Source organism: Sapajus apella, unplaced genomic scaffold, assembly GCF_009761245.1.
Source record: "Sapajus apella isolate SASKATOON/1434 unplaced genomic scaffold, GSC_monkey_1.0 scaffold13, whole genome shotgun sequence".
Classification (NCBI taxonomy): domain Eukaryota; kingdom Metazoa; phylum Chordata; class Mammalia; order Primates; family Cebidae; genus Sapajus; species Sapajus apella.
Window position 1 is genome coordinate 1,381,431 of NW_022436953.1, and position 15,784 is coordinate 1,397,214.

General features: G+C 50.1%; 1 protein-coding gene across 2 annotated transcripts; it reads left to right on the plus strand.

The window, feature by feature from the left end:
- Positions 1-397: 397 nt before the first annotated feature.
- Positions 398-5,900, plus strand: MARVELD1 (MARVEL domain containing 1). Of its 2 annotated transcripts, none has more exons than XM_032281202.1 (2): positions 398-2,674; positions 4,949-5,900. In XM_032281202.1, exon 1 carries the CDS (start codon positions 595-597, stop codon positions 1,114-1,116), a length of 522 nt encoding a protein of 173 aa, XP_032137093.1. In that variant the 5' UTR covers positions 398-594; the 3' UTR covers positions 1,117-2,674; positions 4,949-5,900. The 2 variants fall into 2 exon arrangements, with proteins under 2 accessions (XP_032137093.1, XP_032137094.1); XM_032281203.1 differs by having other exon boundaries at positions 398-2,669.
- Positions 5,901-15,784: the final 9,884 nt, after the last annotated feature.

Below are 15,784 nucleotides of genomic sequence, written 5' to 3' on the forward strand. Positions count from 1 at the left end.
CCTGGCAGGAGACTGCCTACGTCCAGGCGACAGCGGATGTCAGTTCAAAATCAGCACTGCTGAAGAGCCCGGAGGCCCGGGGTGGGTGCTATGGCAGGAGAGAGGGGAAAGGAGGAGGCAGGGCGGGTAGGGGTGGCCCCAGATGTGGCAAACTTGGCTCAGCAGCGCGCGTGCGGGCAGGGCTGAAGCCCGCGTCTGGCTGGGGGATGCGCCCCGCCCTGGCCCGAGGACGAAGGAATCCGAGCTGGGGGCCTGGCGCAGAGGGGAAAGGGGGGCGCCAGGGTGGTGAGGCAGACGGAAAGAGAGATGGCAGGAAGCCGGGAGGAGCGCGCGGGGGAGGAGACCGCCGAGGGGAAGGGAAAGGGGCGGGTTGGAGGGCTGGAGAGCGGCAGAGGGAAGGCGTGGAGGGCCGAGGGGAGGAGAGAGGAGAGGAAGGGTGGGGAGAGGAGGAAAAGAGGAGAGGACTAGGAGGGGAGCACGGCGAGGAGGCTGCGGCGGGCGCAGCGGGCACCTGGGCCAGGCCGCCCCGACGAGCAAGGCGCCGCCATTCCGCTGCTCGGGGCGCCCCCGCCGCCGCCGCCGCGCCCGGGGGCCATGCTCCCGCCGCCCCCGCGCCAGCCGCCGCCCCAGGCGCGTGCGGCCCGCGGCTCGGTGCGCCTGCAGCGGCCCTTCCTGCGCAGTCCGCTGGGCGTGCTGCGGGTGCTGCAGCTGCTGGCCGGCGCCGCCTTCTGGATCACTATCGCCACCAGCAAGTACCAGGGCCCTGTGCACTTCGCGCTCTTCGTGTCCGTGCTGTTCTGGCTGCTCACCCTGGGCCTCTACTTCCTCACGCTGCTGGGCAAGCACGAGCTGGTCCCCGTGCTGGGCTCGCGCTGGCTCCTGGTCAACGTGGCGCACGACGTGCTGGCGGCCGCGCTATACGGCGCCGCGACTGGCATCATGAGCGACCAGATGCAGCGCCACAGCTACTGCAACCTCAAGGATTACCCGCTGCCCTGCGCCTACCACGCCTTCCTGGCGGCCGCCGTCTGCGGCGGCGTCTGCCACGGCCTCTACCTGCTCTCGGCGCTCTACGGCTGCGGCCGTCGCTGCCAGGGCAAGCAGGAGGTGGTGTGAGGCCGCCCGCGCCCGCCGCGGCCCGGATCGGGGCAGGGGACCCCCGGGAGACCAGCGCCCCCAGTCCCTGCCGCCGACCCGCGCGGGTGCGCCCTGGCACCTCCCCCTCCCCTCCAGCGTTTCCACTGTCGCCCGCGCCCAGGGACCCTGACGCGCAGCTCCCGCCCGACTGCATCGCCGCGGTCGCCGCCGCCCGGAATACCGAACGCCGCGCCGGACGCGCCGTCTCCAGGGACCAGCGCAGGGCTGCGATCCGAGGGGCGGACGCACGCTCGCAGACTAGCCGCCCCAAGGCCAAACCTCGCGGTTCCAATTCCCTTCCCTGCCGAGACTAAGACGTGGACAGGCGCCGCGTAGATCCGGGGGAGGCTCCCAAATTGGAACCAGGCTTCTGGCTGCCCCCTTCCCTCCCACCCCGCGGTCGGAAGCGCACCCCCTTCCCAGGCCCCTTGTCCAGCCTCCCGTGCTGTAAAGCGCAGGAGCTGGGCCGCGGGCGGAGCTGAGAACAGGCCTTGGCTGATCCCAAGATGACCGACGAGTTTGTTTTTAGCTTGGGATTGTGCGGGCGTCCTGCGAAGCCCCTCCCAGCCTGTCTCTCGGTGGTGGGATGCCTTGGGGTGGGGCCCATCCGCCAAGGTGGATGGGAGGAGCCGGTGGGCTGTAGCCTTACACTTGTGGAGTCTCCTCTTGCCTCTGTCTACTCTGCCTTTGTCCTTCAAGTATTTTGCAGGCCAGTCCCAAACACACGCTAACCGTCCTGGCCTCTTGTCTTCCCAGCCTTCCTTACCTGCTTCTGCCGCCGCTCTCATCTCCCGCCGTATCTGTTTGCATTAGGAGTCCCACAACCATGGCGGAATATTAAGGTGAACCCCACCCCTTCTTACAGGTGGGGACCCAGAGCCTGTTGTTGGGAACAGCCAGAGTAAGATTAAAATCGGAACTCGCAGTCCAGCGCTGTTTGCATTAAAAGGGTGGGTGAGTCAGGACCCCTGGCTCAGGAGCCGCCTCTCTCGAAAAGAGGGTTTCAAGGCCAAGTTAGTTTGTCAACGGTGCTGTCTTCCCTTCTTGGAGATGCTCATTAGCTTATCAAAGACTCTGAGAAGTTTCCCTGTTACAGAATTAATTTAGTTTACTGTATTAGCTGCTCCTGGGCCTGGAGCAGTATTCCTGCCTGGAGGTTCCCAGCAGCCCTGTGCTGTCCCTGCTCTCATTCATGCCTAAGGGCTCAACCCATTGCTTGTGTTCTGTTTGAAGATTTGGGGGAGCCCCTTCTCTTTCTCTTCCCCAGGGAGTTTCTCTAGCAGAGGGAGGGGACCCACCCCAGTGAGGAAGGAGATTGCTGCCCCTAGCCAGAGACCTGAACTGGGGAATATGAACATTCCTTGACGTTGTTGGAGAAATGAAGCCAAAGTTATTGGGATGGTTTTCCCAGTCTAAAGGAAAGTCACCTGCAAGAGATCCTGGCGCCGACCTGCAGCAGCTGGCAGGGTGGGTCTCACTTACCAAAGAGAAGAACCGCTCTCTGGCGCTGGGATGACCTGCTGGCTGGGCCTGTAAGGTAAGATGCTTCTTGGTTTTCTGGAAGGGGTCATGGTCATTTGAATAAAAAGCATAGAGCCTATTTATTTTCCAAAAGTTAAACGGTTTTTATTCAGAGCAAGTTGGAGAGGTGACAGTAATAATCACAATATCTTCAGAGTTGTGAAAATTCAACCTTTTTTTACTAAATCCTTCAATGGTCTGCTCTTTTATTTTATTTTATTTTTTTGAGACGGAGTTTCACTCATGTTACCCAGGCTGGAGTGCAATGGCGCGATCTCGGCTCACCGCAACCTCCGCCTCCTGGGTTCAGGCAATTCTCCTGCCTCAGCCTCCTGAGTAGCTGGGATTACAGGCACGCACCACCATGCCCAGCTAATTTTTTGTATTTTTAGTAGAGACGGGGTTTCACCATGTTGACCAGGATGGTCTCAATCTCTTGACCTCGTGATCCACCCGCCTCGGCCTCCCAAAGTGCTGGGATTACAGGCTTGAGCCACCGCGCCCGGCCTGCTCTTTTATTTTTTCTTTCTTTTTTGTTTTGTTTTGAGACAGTCCACACCAGGCTGGAGTGCAGTGGTGTGATTATGGCTCACTATAGTCTTGACCTGGGCTCAAGCAATCCTCTCACCTCAGCCTCCCAGGGAGCTGGGACTACAGGCACCTGCCACCATGCCTGGCTAATTTAAAAAATTTTTTAGAGTCAGGGCCCCATTATATTTTGCATGCTGGTCCTAAACTCCTGGGCTCAAGAGATCCTCCTGTCTCAGCCTCCCAAAGTGTTGGGATTACAGGTGTGAGCCACTGTGCCTGGCCAGGTCTGCTGTTTGGAAAGGCTCACCTCTGGATTAGAAACTAGAAGAGGGGAAGAGGCCATGTGTTTTTGTGAGCTTGTTTTTAAACCTTAGGTGCACAAGTGTTTGATTTCTCTGCGGAGGTTGTGAAGGTGTAGTTTCAGGGTGTGTAAAGCATGGATGTAGTTCTAGGTCTGTTGCCATCAGAGCACCTATGTAGCTCTAACTATGTGATTGGCACATCTCAAAGCATTTTATAGGTGTCCATTGATTCTCTCAATAACCCTACTGAGCTGAGTTCTAATGTCATTTCCATATTCCTAATGAGGAAAATGAGTCCCGGAGAGGTTAAATACCTTGCCCAAGGTCTCCCAGCTAGTGAGTGGTAGAGGTAGGATTTGAACCCTGGCAGTCTGGCCTCTTCATGACCAGGCTATACTCTATATAGTAGGGTGTCAATATGTGTTAGGTACTGTTAATGTGGCTATTTTTAAAATTGTGGTAAAATATACATAAAATTTACCATCTTAACCATTTTTAAGTGTGTAGTTCAGTGGCAAAAGGAACATTCACAGTTGCATGCAGTGGCTCAGGCCTGTAATGCCAGCACTCTGGGAGGCTGAGGCTTGAGACTAGGAGTTTGAGACTAGCCTTGGCAACACAGCAAGATCCTGTTTCTACAAAAAGTTTTTTAAAATTAGCTGAGTGTGGTGGTGTGTGCCTGGGATTCCAGCTACCTAGGAGGCTGAAGTGGTGATCGTTTGAGCCCAGGTGGTTGAGGCTGCAGTGCGCTGTGTTCCTGCCACTGCACTCCAGCCTGGGTAACAGAGAGACTGTCTCAAAAAGAAAGAAAGAAAGAAAGAAAAGAACATTCACATTGTTATGCAGCCATCATCGCTACCATCCATCTTCAGAACTTTTCTTATCTTGTAAAACTGAAACTCTGTACCCAGTAAAATTGTCGGGGTTTTTTGTTTTTTGTTTTTTTGTGTGTGAGATGGAGTCCCGCTCTGTCACCTAGGCTGGAGTGCAATGGTGTGATCCCAGCTCACTGCAACCTCCGCCTCCCGGGTTCAAACCACTCTCTTGCCTCAGCCTCCCACGTAGCTGGGACTACAGGCGCACACCACTATGCCCAGCTAATTTTTATATTTTAAGTAGAGACAAAGTTTCACCATGTTGGCTAGGCTGGTCTTGAACTCCTGACCTCAAATGATCCACACGCCTCAGCCTCCCAAAGTGCTTGGATTATAGGTGTGAGCCACCACACCCAGCCAGACTGTGGTTATTTTTGTTGTTTCTTTCTCTCCTCTGGGAAACTCTGGAACACTGAGCCCCAAGTCCCCTGAGTCCTTCAATGTCTCAGTTAGGCCGGGTCCTACTGCCAAGCTCTAGGAAGGGTAAAATTCCCTCAGCCCTAGCTGCTGGTGCAGCGAGAGCTTGCGGTGAGACATTTGGGGTGCCTTGGAAGCCCACTGACTTTGGTTCTCCTGTTGCAGGTTTCCATGTTGCTGAGGCCACAGAGAATACCAGAGCTGGTCACACCGACCTCTCCCAGGGCCTGCTGCCCTGGGCTGGCAACACCGTTCTGGCCTGGGCCTGCAGAAGATTTCAGAGTCTTCACTGGCAGTAGCAGGAGGTGGGGAGAGAAATGACCTCTGCCTAGTAGTTTCCTTTCCACATCATGCAATGGAAGATCCCAGATGGGTGAAGATTGATTTTGCCTTAACTCAAGAGAATTCCTGTTCTCCTTGTGCTATGGTTTGGACATAAGATTCTGGACACCTGGAACTTAGCTGTATACTCCTGTACCCTAAACAATGGGTTTGACTTCAGCCTTTATTCTTTTTTTCTTTTTTCAGATCACCATCTAAGTTATACCTTTAGCTCAGGTCCAGCCTTCTCAAGATCTCCCTCTTAGCCCCCCAGCCCCTGGTGCTGTCTGTGGTCAGGTGACCTTACTCAGGAGCAGATATCTCCTTGGCCGCCATGGAGCCTCATCCATCCACACATGCCTGTAGCATTCCAGAGCTCACTGCTCTTAGATGTGCCTTCCCACTGGGCTTCCAGCAGCTCTGTGCTCCCTTTGTCTGCCAGGTATGAGAAGGACATGTAAGACTGCTACCACACTCACCCTCCCTCAAGGCCCTGTGCCATAGGGGTGGCCACCTGACCTGCCCCCAGAACTTTTGGATAGTGGAGGCAGTCACATAAGCCTCCCTCTTTGGACACCAGGACTCAGTCCAGCCCAAGACCACTCTGGGCAGCTCCCATCCTGGTCTGGGGCCATTTGCAGACTCAGGACAGGATTTCTATAGTGTTCTATAAAAGCCAAGAGAAAGTGGGTTTGGGAAGAATGAGGGTGGCTGGGGAGAGGGGACTGATGTGCCTCATTATTTAGTGGTGATTCTTCATATGCTTTTCTGGATAAAGTTTGGTTGTCTGCTCTTGGTGTGTGTGTCTTCTGTCCTGGTCCTCTGCAGCATCCCTCCATGTGAGGTCCTCCCAGTCCATCTCATTGAGCCTCACACCCTGCTGCTGGCATCGTTTCTGCCTCTCTGGCTTCCTCTTTACCTTTAGGAGGGAAAGAGTGAGTTCACAGATCTCCAGTGCAGTTAGGAGCCTGGACCAGGGGTTGTCTGAGGGCAGAAACCAGAGGGAAGAAAACTGCCTGTGTCCCTGGTGGAGGCGGGAGGGAGTTCCAGAGGCTTTTGTCCCTGCTCTCAATGGGCCCTCTGTTAGGGAGCTCCATTGCCTCTCATTCTGGGCACAGAAAGACTGTGGTTGCAGCCAGAGGGTCCTGTTCTAGTCCAACCCCATCATTTTACAGAAGGGGAAACGAAGTCCAGGGCGAGGTGGCAACCCGCCTGATGCTACACAGCTGATTAGGGGCAGAGCTGGGGTCTCCCATAGCCCAGGCCCTGTGTTTTTCCCTCCACACCACTGTGGCCTGCTCTGGTGTTGCCTCATGGACCACGCCCCACCTGTATTTCCCTCGTTTCCCCACAGATTCTTTGCCCAGCGAGTTGCTGCCTGCTGACGGATGCCCTGGAAAGGGTGTGAGGCAGAGTTAAGAGGCTTCCTCCCAGGTTCCTCCTCCCTGTGCCCCGGGCCTGACATCTGCAGCCAGGAAACAGGATTCTGCTAGAAGATTTCAAAACTCACCTGGAATAACTCCAGGGTGGGATCTCATGCCATGTGTGTATGCCACACCCACTGTCTTCCAAAGAGCCTTTCCAATGCCTGCCTGCACAAACATACACACAGGCATGCACACCCTCTTCATGATTTGGTTTGTGATTGGAGAGTGGGTGGAGGTAAACACCATCAGCTGTGAGGCCGCTCCCGTCCCTTCCTCTTCCCTCTTCTGTTTGTGAATTTTGGGCAAAGTAAAAAAGTTGTTCTGCTTTCCACAAAGGCTGGTAAGCCCCTGCTCTACTCTATTTTAGCAGTGGAGCGTTTTGCAGTTGAAATATGCTTCTACCTGCATTACCCTGTTTGATCTTCCCTGTAGTCTTGTTTTTTCCAAATGGAGTCTCTGTCATTCAAGCTGTAATGCAATGGCGCCATCTCAGCTCACTGCAACCTCCATCTCCCATCAAGCAATTCTCCTGCCTCTACCTTCTGAGTAGCTGGGACTACAGGTGTGCATCACCACACCCTGCCAATTTTTGTATTTTTAGTAGAGACGGGGTTTCATTACATTGGCCAGGCTGGCCTCAAACTCCTGATCTCAGATGGTCCACCCGCCTCGGCCTCCCAAAGTGCTGGGATTACAGGCGTGAGCCACTGCCCCCAGCCCCTTCCCAGTAATCTTATAGGTTGGCACTGTTGCCCGCCTCCCACACCTCCCACCCTGTTCAATAGAGGAGTTGGAGCCCAGAGAATGGAAAGGCCATGGTTACACAGCTGGCTAGTGGCGGGGCAGGGACTGGAAGGCAGAGGTTTCTTTAAGCCCCGTGGTCCTTTGGCAGGCTCTAAAGCTTAGTGAGAGGTTGGTTTTCCTTCCAGGAGACCAGGTATTTAGGAATGGCCTAATCTGGCATTTCCTGCTTAATGGAGTTTGAAATAAGACACTGCTTCTCAGGGACATAATGAACTCCTTTGACAGGGGTTTATGTCTGTTACTTCTCCTGCTTTTCTACGGATGGAGGTGGGGTGGTCAGTGGTAAAAAATGAGAATTAATAAATGAACATTTTCAGGGATAAAAGGAAAAAGGAATATGAGAGAAAAGTTTGGTTAGCATTATTTACATGTTTTTTGTTTGGTCACAATAGCTATTTGTAAAATAAAGTAGTAATATATATCCATGAAAATATAATACTGGCCAGGCGCGGTGGCTCAAGCCTGTAATCCCAGCACTTTGGGAGGCCGAGGCGGGTGGATCACGAGGTCAAGAGATCGAGACCATCCTGGTCAACACGGTGAAACCCCGTCTCTACTAAAAATACAAAAAATTAGCTGGGCATGGTGGCACGTGCCTGTAATCCCAGCTACTCAGGAGGCTGAGGCGGAGGCGGAGGTTGCGGTGAGCCGAGATCGCGCCATTGCACTCCAGCCTGGGTAACAAGAGCGAAACTCCGTCCCAAAAAAAAAAAAAAAAGAAAATATAATACCAATATGTACCATCAAAACATGTAAACAGTATAGATGTGTAAAAAGTAAAAAGAAAAGCTGGGCCAGGTGCAGTGGCTCATGCCTGTAATTCCCAACATTTTGGGAGGCCTAGGTGGGCAGATCACTTGAGCTCAGGAGTTCGAGACCAGCCTGGCCAACATGGCACACCCCTGTCTCTACAAAAAAATATGAAAAAAATTGGCTGGGCATGGTGGCATGCCCACAGCTACTCAGGAGGCTGAAGTTGGGGGAACCTCTTGAGCTTCAGAGGTTGAGGCTGCAGTGAGCCGTGATTGTGCACTCCAGCCCGGGTGACAGAGTGAGACTCTCAAAACAACAACAAAAAAGACACAAAGTAAAAAGAGGCTGGGATGGTGGCTCACGCCTGGCCACTTTCTTCATTGCTTATAACTAATCAAACATTTATGGATGTGTGTGCGTGCATGCGCGCACACACACATACACACACACACAGACTCTTCTACAACTTGCTTTTTAAATGTAACAATAATACAGCTCTAACTCTCTATGTCCACAGAAACAGTAGTCACGGACGGTAAGAATTCTATGGGCTTTCTGGAACTTTTCTAACTTTCTTACTCTGGTTAACTGTGTTAGTCCCTTGGCTGTTCCCTATAGAGATCTTCATAAAACCCTTAAAAAGAGGGTGGGGTCCTTTTCTAGCGATGAGGAAACCGATAGGGGAAGTGATTCCTCAGGCCTGTGCCCTTTCTAACCCCTATCCTGCCGAGAGTGTGAGGTTGGGCGGGAGCCCTGGAGTGGCTGCATCCCACTCCATAGCCTGTCTTGGGGACAGGAGCCCCAGGGACCAGGGTTAGTGGGGGCAGCTGGAAAGAGATGAGGAGGGCCTGAGACTTTCTGGGCCCTGTGGGGCAAAGTATGCTGGGAGCTAGTCAGAACTCAAGAAGAGCATTTGGAGACAGCCAGCAGGAGGTCCATGGGATCCACCCACACCAGCCTCAATAGCCCTTGGAAATTCCAATCTGGTTTCTAATCCGAAGGCCCTTCTGCTGCCCTCCCTATTCCATGGCCTCATTCCTTTTTTTTTTTTTTTTTTTTTTTAGACCAAGTCTCACTCTGTCACCCAGGCTGGAGTGCAGCGTGTGATCTTGGCTCATTGCAACCTCTGCCTCCTGGGTTCAAACGATTCGCCTGCCTCAACCTCCCGAGTAGGTGGGATTACAGGCACATGCCACCATGCCCGGCTAATTTTTGTATTTTTAGTTGAAATGGGGTTTTACCATGTTGGCCAGGCTGGTCTCGAACTCCCTACCTTAGGTGATCCATCCGCCTTAGCCTCCCAAAGTGCTGGGATTACAGGCGTGAGCCACTGCACCTGGCACCTCATTCCTTTTGAACTGGGTGGCTGTTTGGGATCTGGTAAGCATCAAGGCTGTGCTGTTCCTTCACCAGCACAGGTGGGGACAGTGAGCTGATGGAGGCCAGAGGCGGACCCTCCAGGCTTCATACTTGGGCCTGTCCCTCCAGCTGGAGGCAGGTTCTCCTTGCTGCCATCTCTAGGACGCTTGAAGGGGGCGCCCTGACACCCAGTTGTGAAGCACTTCTGAGTCGAGGCTGGGAAGAGGGAGAAAGGGAACTAATTTTCGGAAGTACCTACCATGAGCCAAGAACATGATGGGTGCCTTATATAACATCTCTTATCCTCTCATTCCCCCCAAGTAGCACATACTCCCATTTCACAGTCGTGGAAACAGGCTCACAGGAGTAGGCTAATGTGCCCAGGGCACTTGACTATGTAGTGACTGAAACAAGTTTCAAACTCAGGTCTGTGCTACCATGCCACCATGCTGCTTCAAAGATTTCCTAGCAGATGAGCTTTTTCCACAACCATCCAAATACTTTATCCAAACTTCATCTGAGTTTGAAATATTTACATCTTGAGCTAATGTGGGAAAGAAAAACTGTAAGGAACAGGCCAGGAGGCTGGGTGCAGTGGCTTATGCCTGTAATCCCAGCACTTTGGGAGGCCAAGGCGGGTGGATCACTTGAGGTCAGGAATTCGACATCAGCCTGGCCAACATGGTGAAAGCCTGTCTCTACAAAAAAAAAAAAAAAAAAAAAAGTCAGCCATGGTAGTGGTGGGCAACTGTAATCCTAGTTACTTAGGAGGCTGAGGCAGGAGAATTGCTTAAACCTGGGAGCTGGAGGTTGCAGTAAGCTGAGATTGTGCCACTGCACTCCAGTCTGGGTGACAGAGTGAGACTGTCTCAAAAAAAAAAGTAGGCTGGGGGTGGTGGCTCACACCTGTAATCCCAGCACTTTAGGAGGAGGCCAAGGCAGGGAGGGGGATTGCTTGAGCCCAGGATTTCGAGACCAGCCTGAGCAATGTAGCAAGCCCCCATCTCTACAAAAAATAAAACAATTAGCTGGGCATGGTGGCATGCACCAGTAGTCCCAGCTGCATGGATGTCTGAAGTGAGACAATTGCTTGAGCCCAGGAGGTTGAATTGAGGCTGTAGCGAGCTATGATTGTACCACTGTACTCCAGCCTGGGTGACAGAGCAAGACTCTCTCTATATATTTTAAAAAGTTATTACAAATCTGAATTTCTTTCCAGAACTTCTCTCTTCCCAGGTTGTAATGAAGTTAGGTAGTTACCTTTAGGTATAATTAGCTCACTGTGCCAAAGTCACTCTCCTGTCCCCTGGAGACCGTCCCTCTGTCCACCGGATGTGAGAAGGGTAAGTCAGACTGCCCACCGGCCCCTCCTCCCTCTTGTGGCCCTGTGCCAGAGGTATGGATACCTGACCTGACTCTGAACTCTGAATACTAAAGCCTCTGCCTTTTGCAATCTTTTCCTGTTCTCTGTTCTGTCTTCTTTTGTGTCTCCCAGGCAGTTAGCATGACTTGTTCTAATTTTTGAGTGAGCTCAGACTGTGATGTCAGCGGTGAGCTCTATCTCTTATTAGTTGTCTCGTCTTAGGCAATTTATGATATCTCTTTGCCTCTCAGCTTCCTGACTTAGTAAACAGGGATAATATTAGTACCTACCTCACTGGGCTGTTGAAAGAGCTTCATGAGATGAGGCGTGCCTGGCAATTCAGTCAGTGCAATTCAGCTCTCAGTAGTATATGTTTGTTGGGAGGATTTCATAAGATATACATAAAATGCTGAGCTCAGTGCCTGAACTGTAGTCATAGTAATAGTAAATGCTCATAAATGTGAATTCCCTCCTGCCCCCTTCACCCTGGGTCTCCCTGCACCTGAGGAATGATAATCTCACCAGCATAGGCTGATCCTTCTTTCTCATTGGTGTCTACTGCTCTTTCTTGTGCTCCTTTTTTTCTTTCTTTTTTTTTTGAGACAGTCTTGTTTTGTCGCCAGGCGCCAGGCTGGAGTGCAGTGGCACGATCTTGGCTCTATGCAACCTCTGCCTCCCAGGTTCAAGCAATTCTCCTGCCTCAGCCTTTCGAGTAGCTGGGACTACAGGTGCATGCCACCACGCCCACCTAATTTTTGTATTTTTGTTAGAGACGGGGTTTCACCACGTTGGCCAGGATAGTCTCGATCTCCTGACCTCGTGATCTGCCCGTCTTGGCTTCTCAAAGTGCTGGGATTACAGGCATGAGCCACCGTGCCCGGCTCCTTTTTTTCTTTTTTGAGATGGAGTTTCACTCTTGTCACCCAGGCTGGAGTGCAGTGGTGTGATCTTGGCTTACTGCAACCTCCACCTCTTGGGTTCAAGTGATTCTCCTGCCTCAGCCTCCTGAGTAGCCGAGATTACAGGTGCCGGCCACCACACCCAGCTAATTTTTGTATTTTTAGTAGAGAGGTGTATTCGCCATGTTGGCCAGGCTGGTCTCGAACTCCTGACCTCAGGTGCTCCACCTGCCTTGGCCTCCCAAAGTGCTGGGATTACAGGCAAGAGCCACTGCACCCAGCCTCTTGTGTTCTTATATTAATTTCTTGAGCATTTTTTAAAAAGATGGCACAGAGGTGCTGAAATTATTGTTACTTTCCTAAAGCTGAGGTCCTTCTCTCCAGACTCTCAGGTCCTTCTTTGCTCTCTTTTCTTCCCTTTTGCAGTTCCCTGACTATGCCTCTTCACCAAGCAGTACCCCCTTCTGCTTTCCTTTCAGCCTAGAAAGAGGACTCACTCTTCCCATAGAGTTTTCAGGGTTTCCAGTCCATCTGGGGAGAGTTGCCTCAGGTTCTCAGGTGTTAGTAACAGCAGGTTCACAGATTCCCTTCATTGTATGTTCACAGGATCTTCCATGATTTCATTTGAACCAAAAATTTTCCAGGCAAAGGGGACATTTCCCAGTAACAGTTACATACTTGGCTGCCCTAGCTGTTGCATATCTGGGTATTTCACAACCTGACTTTCCTCATTTCCCTGGTGAAGTTGGTTGTCAGCTTGTTGCCTTCTCCTCACAGCTATTCCTAGGAACCAATGAACTCGCTGGGTTTGTTATTTTCCTTTTTTTAGACAGAGGATCTCCCTCTGTTGCCCAGGCTGAAGTGCAGTGGCGTGATCACGACTCACTGCAGCCTCCAACTCCTGGTCTAAAGCCATCCTCCTGCCTCAGCTTCCTGAGTAGCTAGACCTACAGCTGCATGCCGCCACGCCCAGTCCTATTTTTTTTCTCTTAAGTGAATAACCTGGCTTAAAGTGGATTTTTTTTCCTCTTAAGTGAATAACCTGCTGGTTATGATAATAATGGTGACATTATTGTTAATTAAAGACATTAATGGTAATAAAGTTTCCACAATATCACTGTACTCTTGTATTCACAGTTCACAAAATATTTTTACATTCATAATATTATCTTATTCTCCTATCAACAGATAGATGGTGTAAATAATAACCAAATTTGTAGATGTGACTCCAAGAGGTGAAGTGGTTGCCTAGATGGTTACTTTTTTTAAAAAATTGATTTATTAGGGTATTTGATGTACATTAAACCGCACATATTTACAGTGGACAATGTGATGAATTTTGACATGTGGATACACTGGTGAAACTATCATCACCATCAAGACAATGAACAGGCCAGGCACAGTGGCTCATGACAGTAGTCCCAGCACTTTGGGAAGCTGAGGTGAGAGGATCACCTAAGCCCAGGAGTTTAACACCAGCTTAGGCAACAAAGCAAGACTTGGTCTCTGCAAAACAAAACAATCAGTCTGGCATGGTGGTGCATGACTGTAGTCCTAGCCAATATGGAGGCTGAGGCAGGAGGATCACTTGAACCCAGGAGTTTGAGGTTGCAGTGAGCTATGATAGCTATGATTGTGCCACTGTGCTCCAGCAAGACACTGTCTCAAAAGAAAGAAAGAAAGAAAGAAAACATACTCATAATGTCCAAAAGCTTCCCTGTGCTCTTTGTACCCCCTCTTCTTTCCTTCCCATCTCCCCCACCCCAGGGAACCACTGCTCTGCTTTCTGTGATTAAAGAATTCTAAAATTTTATATAAATGGAATGAATAATATGTGCTCCTTTTGGGAGAGGGTGGTATCTGGCTTCTTTTACTCAGCTTAATTATTTTGAGATTCATTAATGATGTTGCAGTAATGATAGTTCATTTTCATTGCTGAGTGTCAGGCTATGGTATGGGCATACTATATAATTTGTTCAGCCTGTTGATGGACATTTGTGTTATTTCAAGTTTATGATTATCGCAAGTATGGCTGCTTCAAACATTCATGTACATGTCTTTGTGTGGACACATATGCTTTCTCTTGGGTAGATAGCTAGCAGTGGAATGGCTCCTTTGTGTGGTAGGCTTATTGTTTTTATTATTTTTAAATTGTCTATATTCCAGATGAAATCTGGTGTGTGTGTGTGTGTGTGTGCGCGCGCGCGCGCACGCGCACGTGCATGCGCATGTTCTTGCTTGGCGTTTGTACCAGAGTGGGTGATTCTGGACTCACAGACTAAATTAGGAAGTTTTCTATACTGGTCTGTGTTCTGGAATAGTTTAACTATATCATTTTAAAAAGTCGGTTCTGGCCAGGCGTGGTGGCTCATGCCTGTAATCTAGCACTTTGGGAGGCCAAGGCAGGCAAATTGCCTGAGGTCAGCAGTTTGAGACCAGCCTGGCCAACATGGCAAAACCCTGTCTCTACTAAAAACAGAAAAATTAGCCGGTCGTGGTGGTGGGTGCCTGTAATCCCAGCTACTCGGGAGGCTGAGGCAGGAGAATCGCTTGAATCCAGGAGGCAGAGGTTGCAGTGAGCCGAGATTGTGCCACTGCACTCCAGCCTGGGTGACAGAGCCAGTCTCTGCCTGAAAAAAAAAAAAAAAAAAAAAAAAAAAAAAAAAAAAATTTATAAAATGTTTGTCTATGAAATAATCTGGGCCTGATGCCTTTTAGGTTTTAAATTTTTATTTCTTTTTAAAAAAATTCTTTCAATTTTGTAAATGGAAATTGGTGTATTGAAGTTTTTTGTTGGGTCACATACTGCTTTCCCATTGGTGATATATTTATTCAGGTTGTCTGTCCCACTAGGCTGTAAGCTTTTCAGGAAAGAATTCCAGGTCCTTGATCTCTACAATCCCATGAAAGGCACATGCTATGTAGTCATTTGGTGGAATGAGTAAATGCTGATGGCTAGCTGCTATAACAAATATACCCCAGCATTTCAGCAGCTTCATATAATGAAAATCTATTTGTTATTCATATACAAATCTATTTCTTTCTCACATCATTGTCCACTGTGGCTACTCTGGGGCAGAGGGAGACGCTCCACCATAAGGTGAGTCAAGGACTCAGGCTCCTTCCACCCTGTGGTTCGGCCATCCACTTTGCATTGAGCTTGCAGGTAAGGAAGGAGAGGCAGGAGGAGGTTTCCTGCTTCCTGCATACCTTGATCTAGAAGTAACACTTAGCACTCCCACTCACCTCCCTGGGAGGAACGGGACCTGACCTATATGCAAGGGAGGCTGAGAAATGTGGTCCCTGGACGGGCAGCTGCTGCTTAGCAACAGCTCTATATCATGGTAGGGGGCACAGGACTCTTTGGTGGACAGTTAATCGTCTCTTTCAAGGGAGACACAAGGTTTTATTGCTGAGGTTTTCATTGCTTTGCTTTGTGAGACTCTTTTAGTGCCAGTGTTTGATGAATGGTTGTTTTCATGGCTGCCAAGAGCTGTTGAGTAAGAATGTAACTTCAGACAGTCATTTCCTTGCTGTGTTTGTCCAACAACCACTGTCTCACAGCTGGAAAACTCATTACCCATGAGTACTTCTTTCCCAGGTACAAGAACATAAAGATGTACTTATTGAACACTTTTTAGGGTAATGACACTGAACTGTTAATCCAAAAATGTACACTGTTAAACAATAAGTTTAAATACTAGAGAAAATCCAAATATTAAGGAGAATTTAAAGATACATCCCAGTCAAATATTTTTTCATTTGTCTATTCATTTTTCTCTTTCTTTTTTTTGTTTTGTGACATCTATTCATTTTTAAAATGGAAAGCTAATTCATGTATCATAAAATTTCACATAAGGCCAGGTGCGGTGGCTCAAGCCTGTAATCCCAGCACTTTGGGAGGCCGAGGCGGGTGGATCATGAGGTCAAGAGATCGAGACCATCCTGGTCAACATGGTGAAACCCCGTCTCTACTAAAAATACAAAAAATTAGCTGGGCATGGTGGCGTGTGCCTGTAATCCCAGCTACTCAGGAGGCTGAGGCAGGAGAATTGCCTGGGTTCAGGCAATTCTC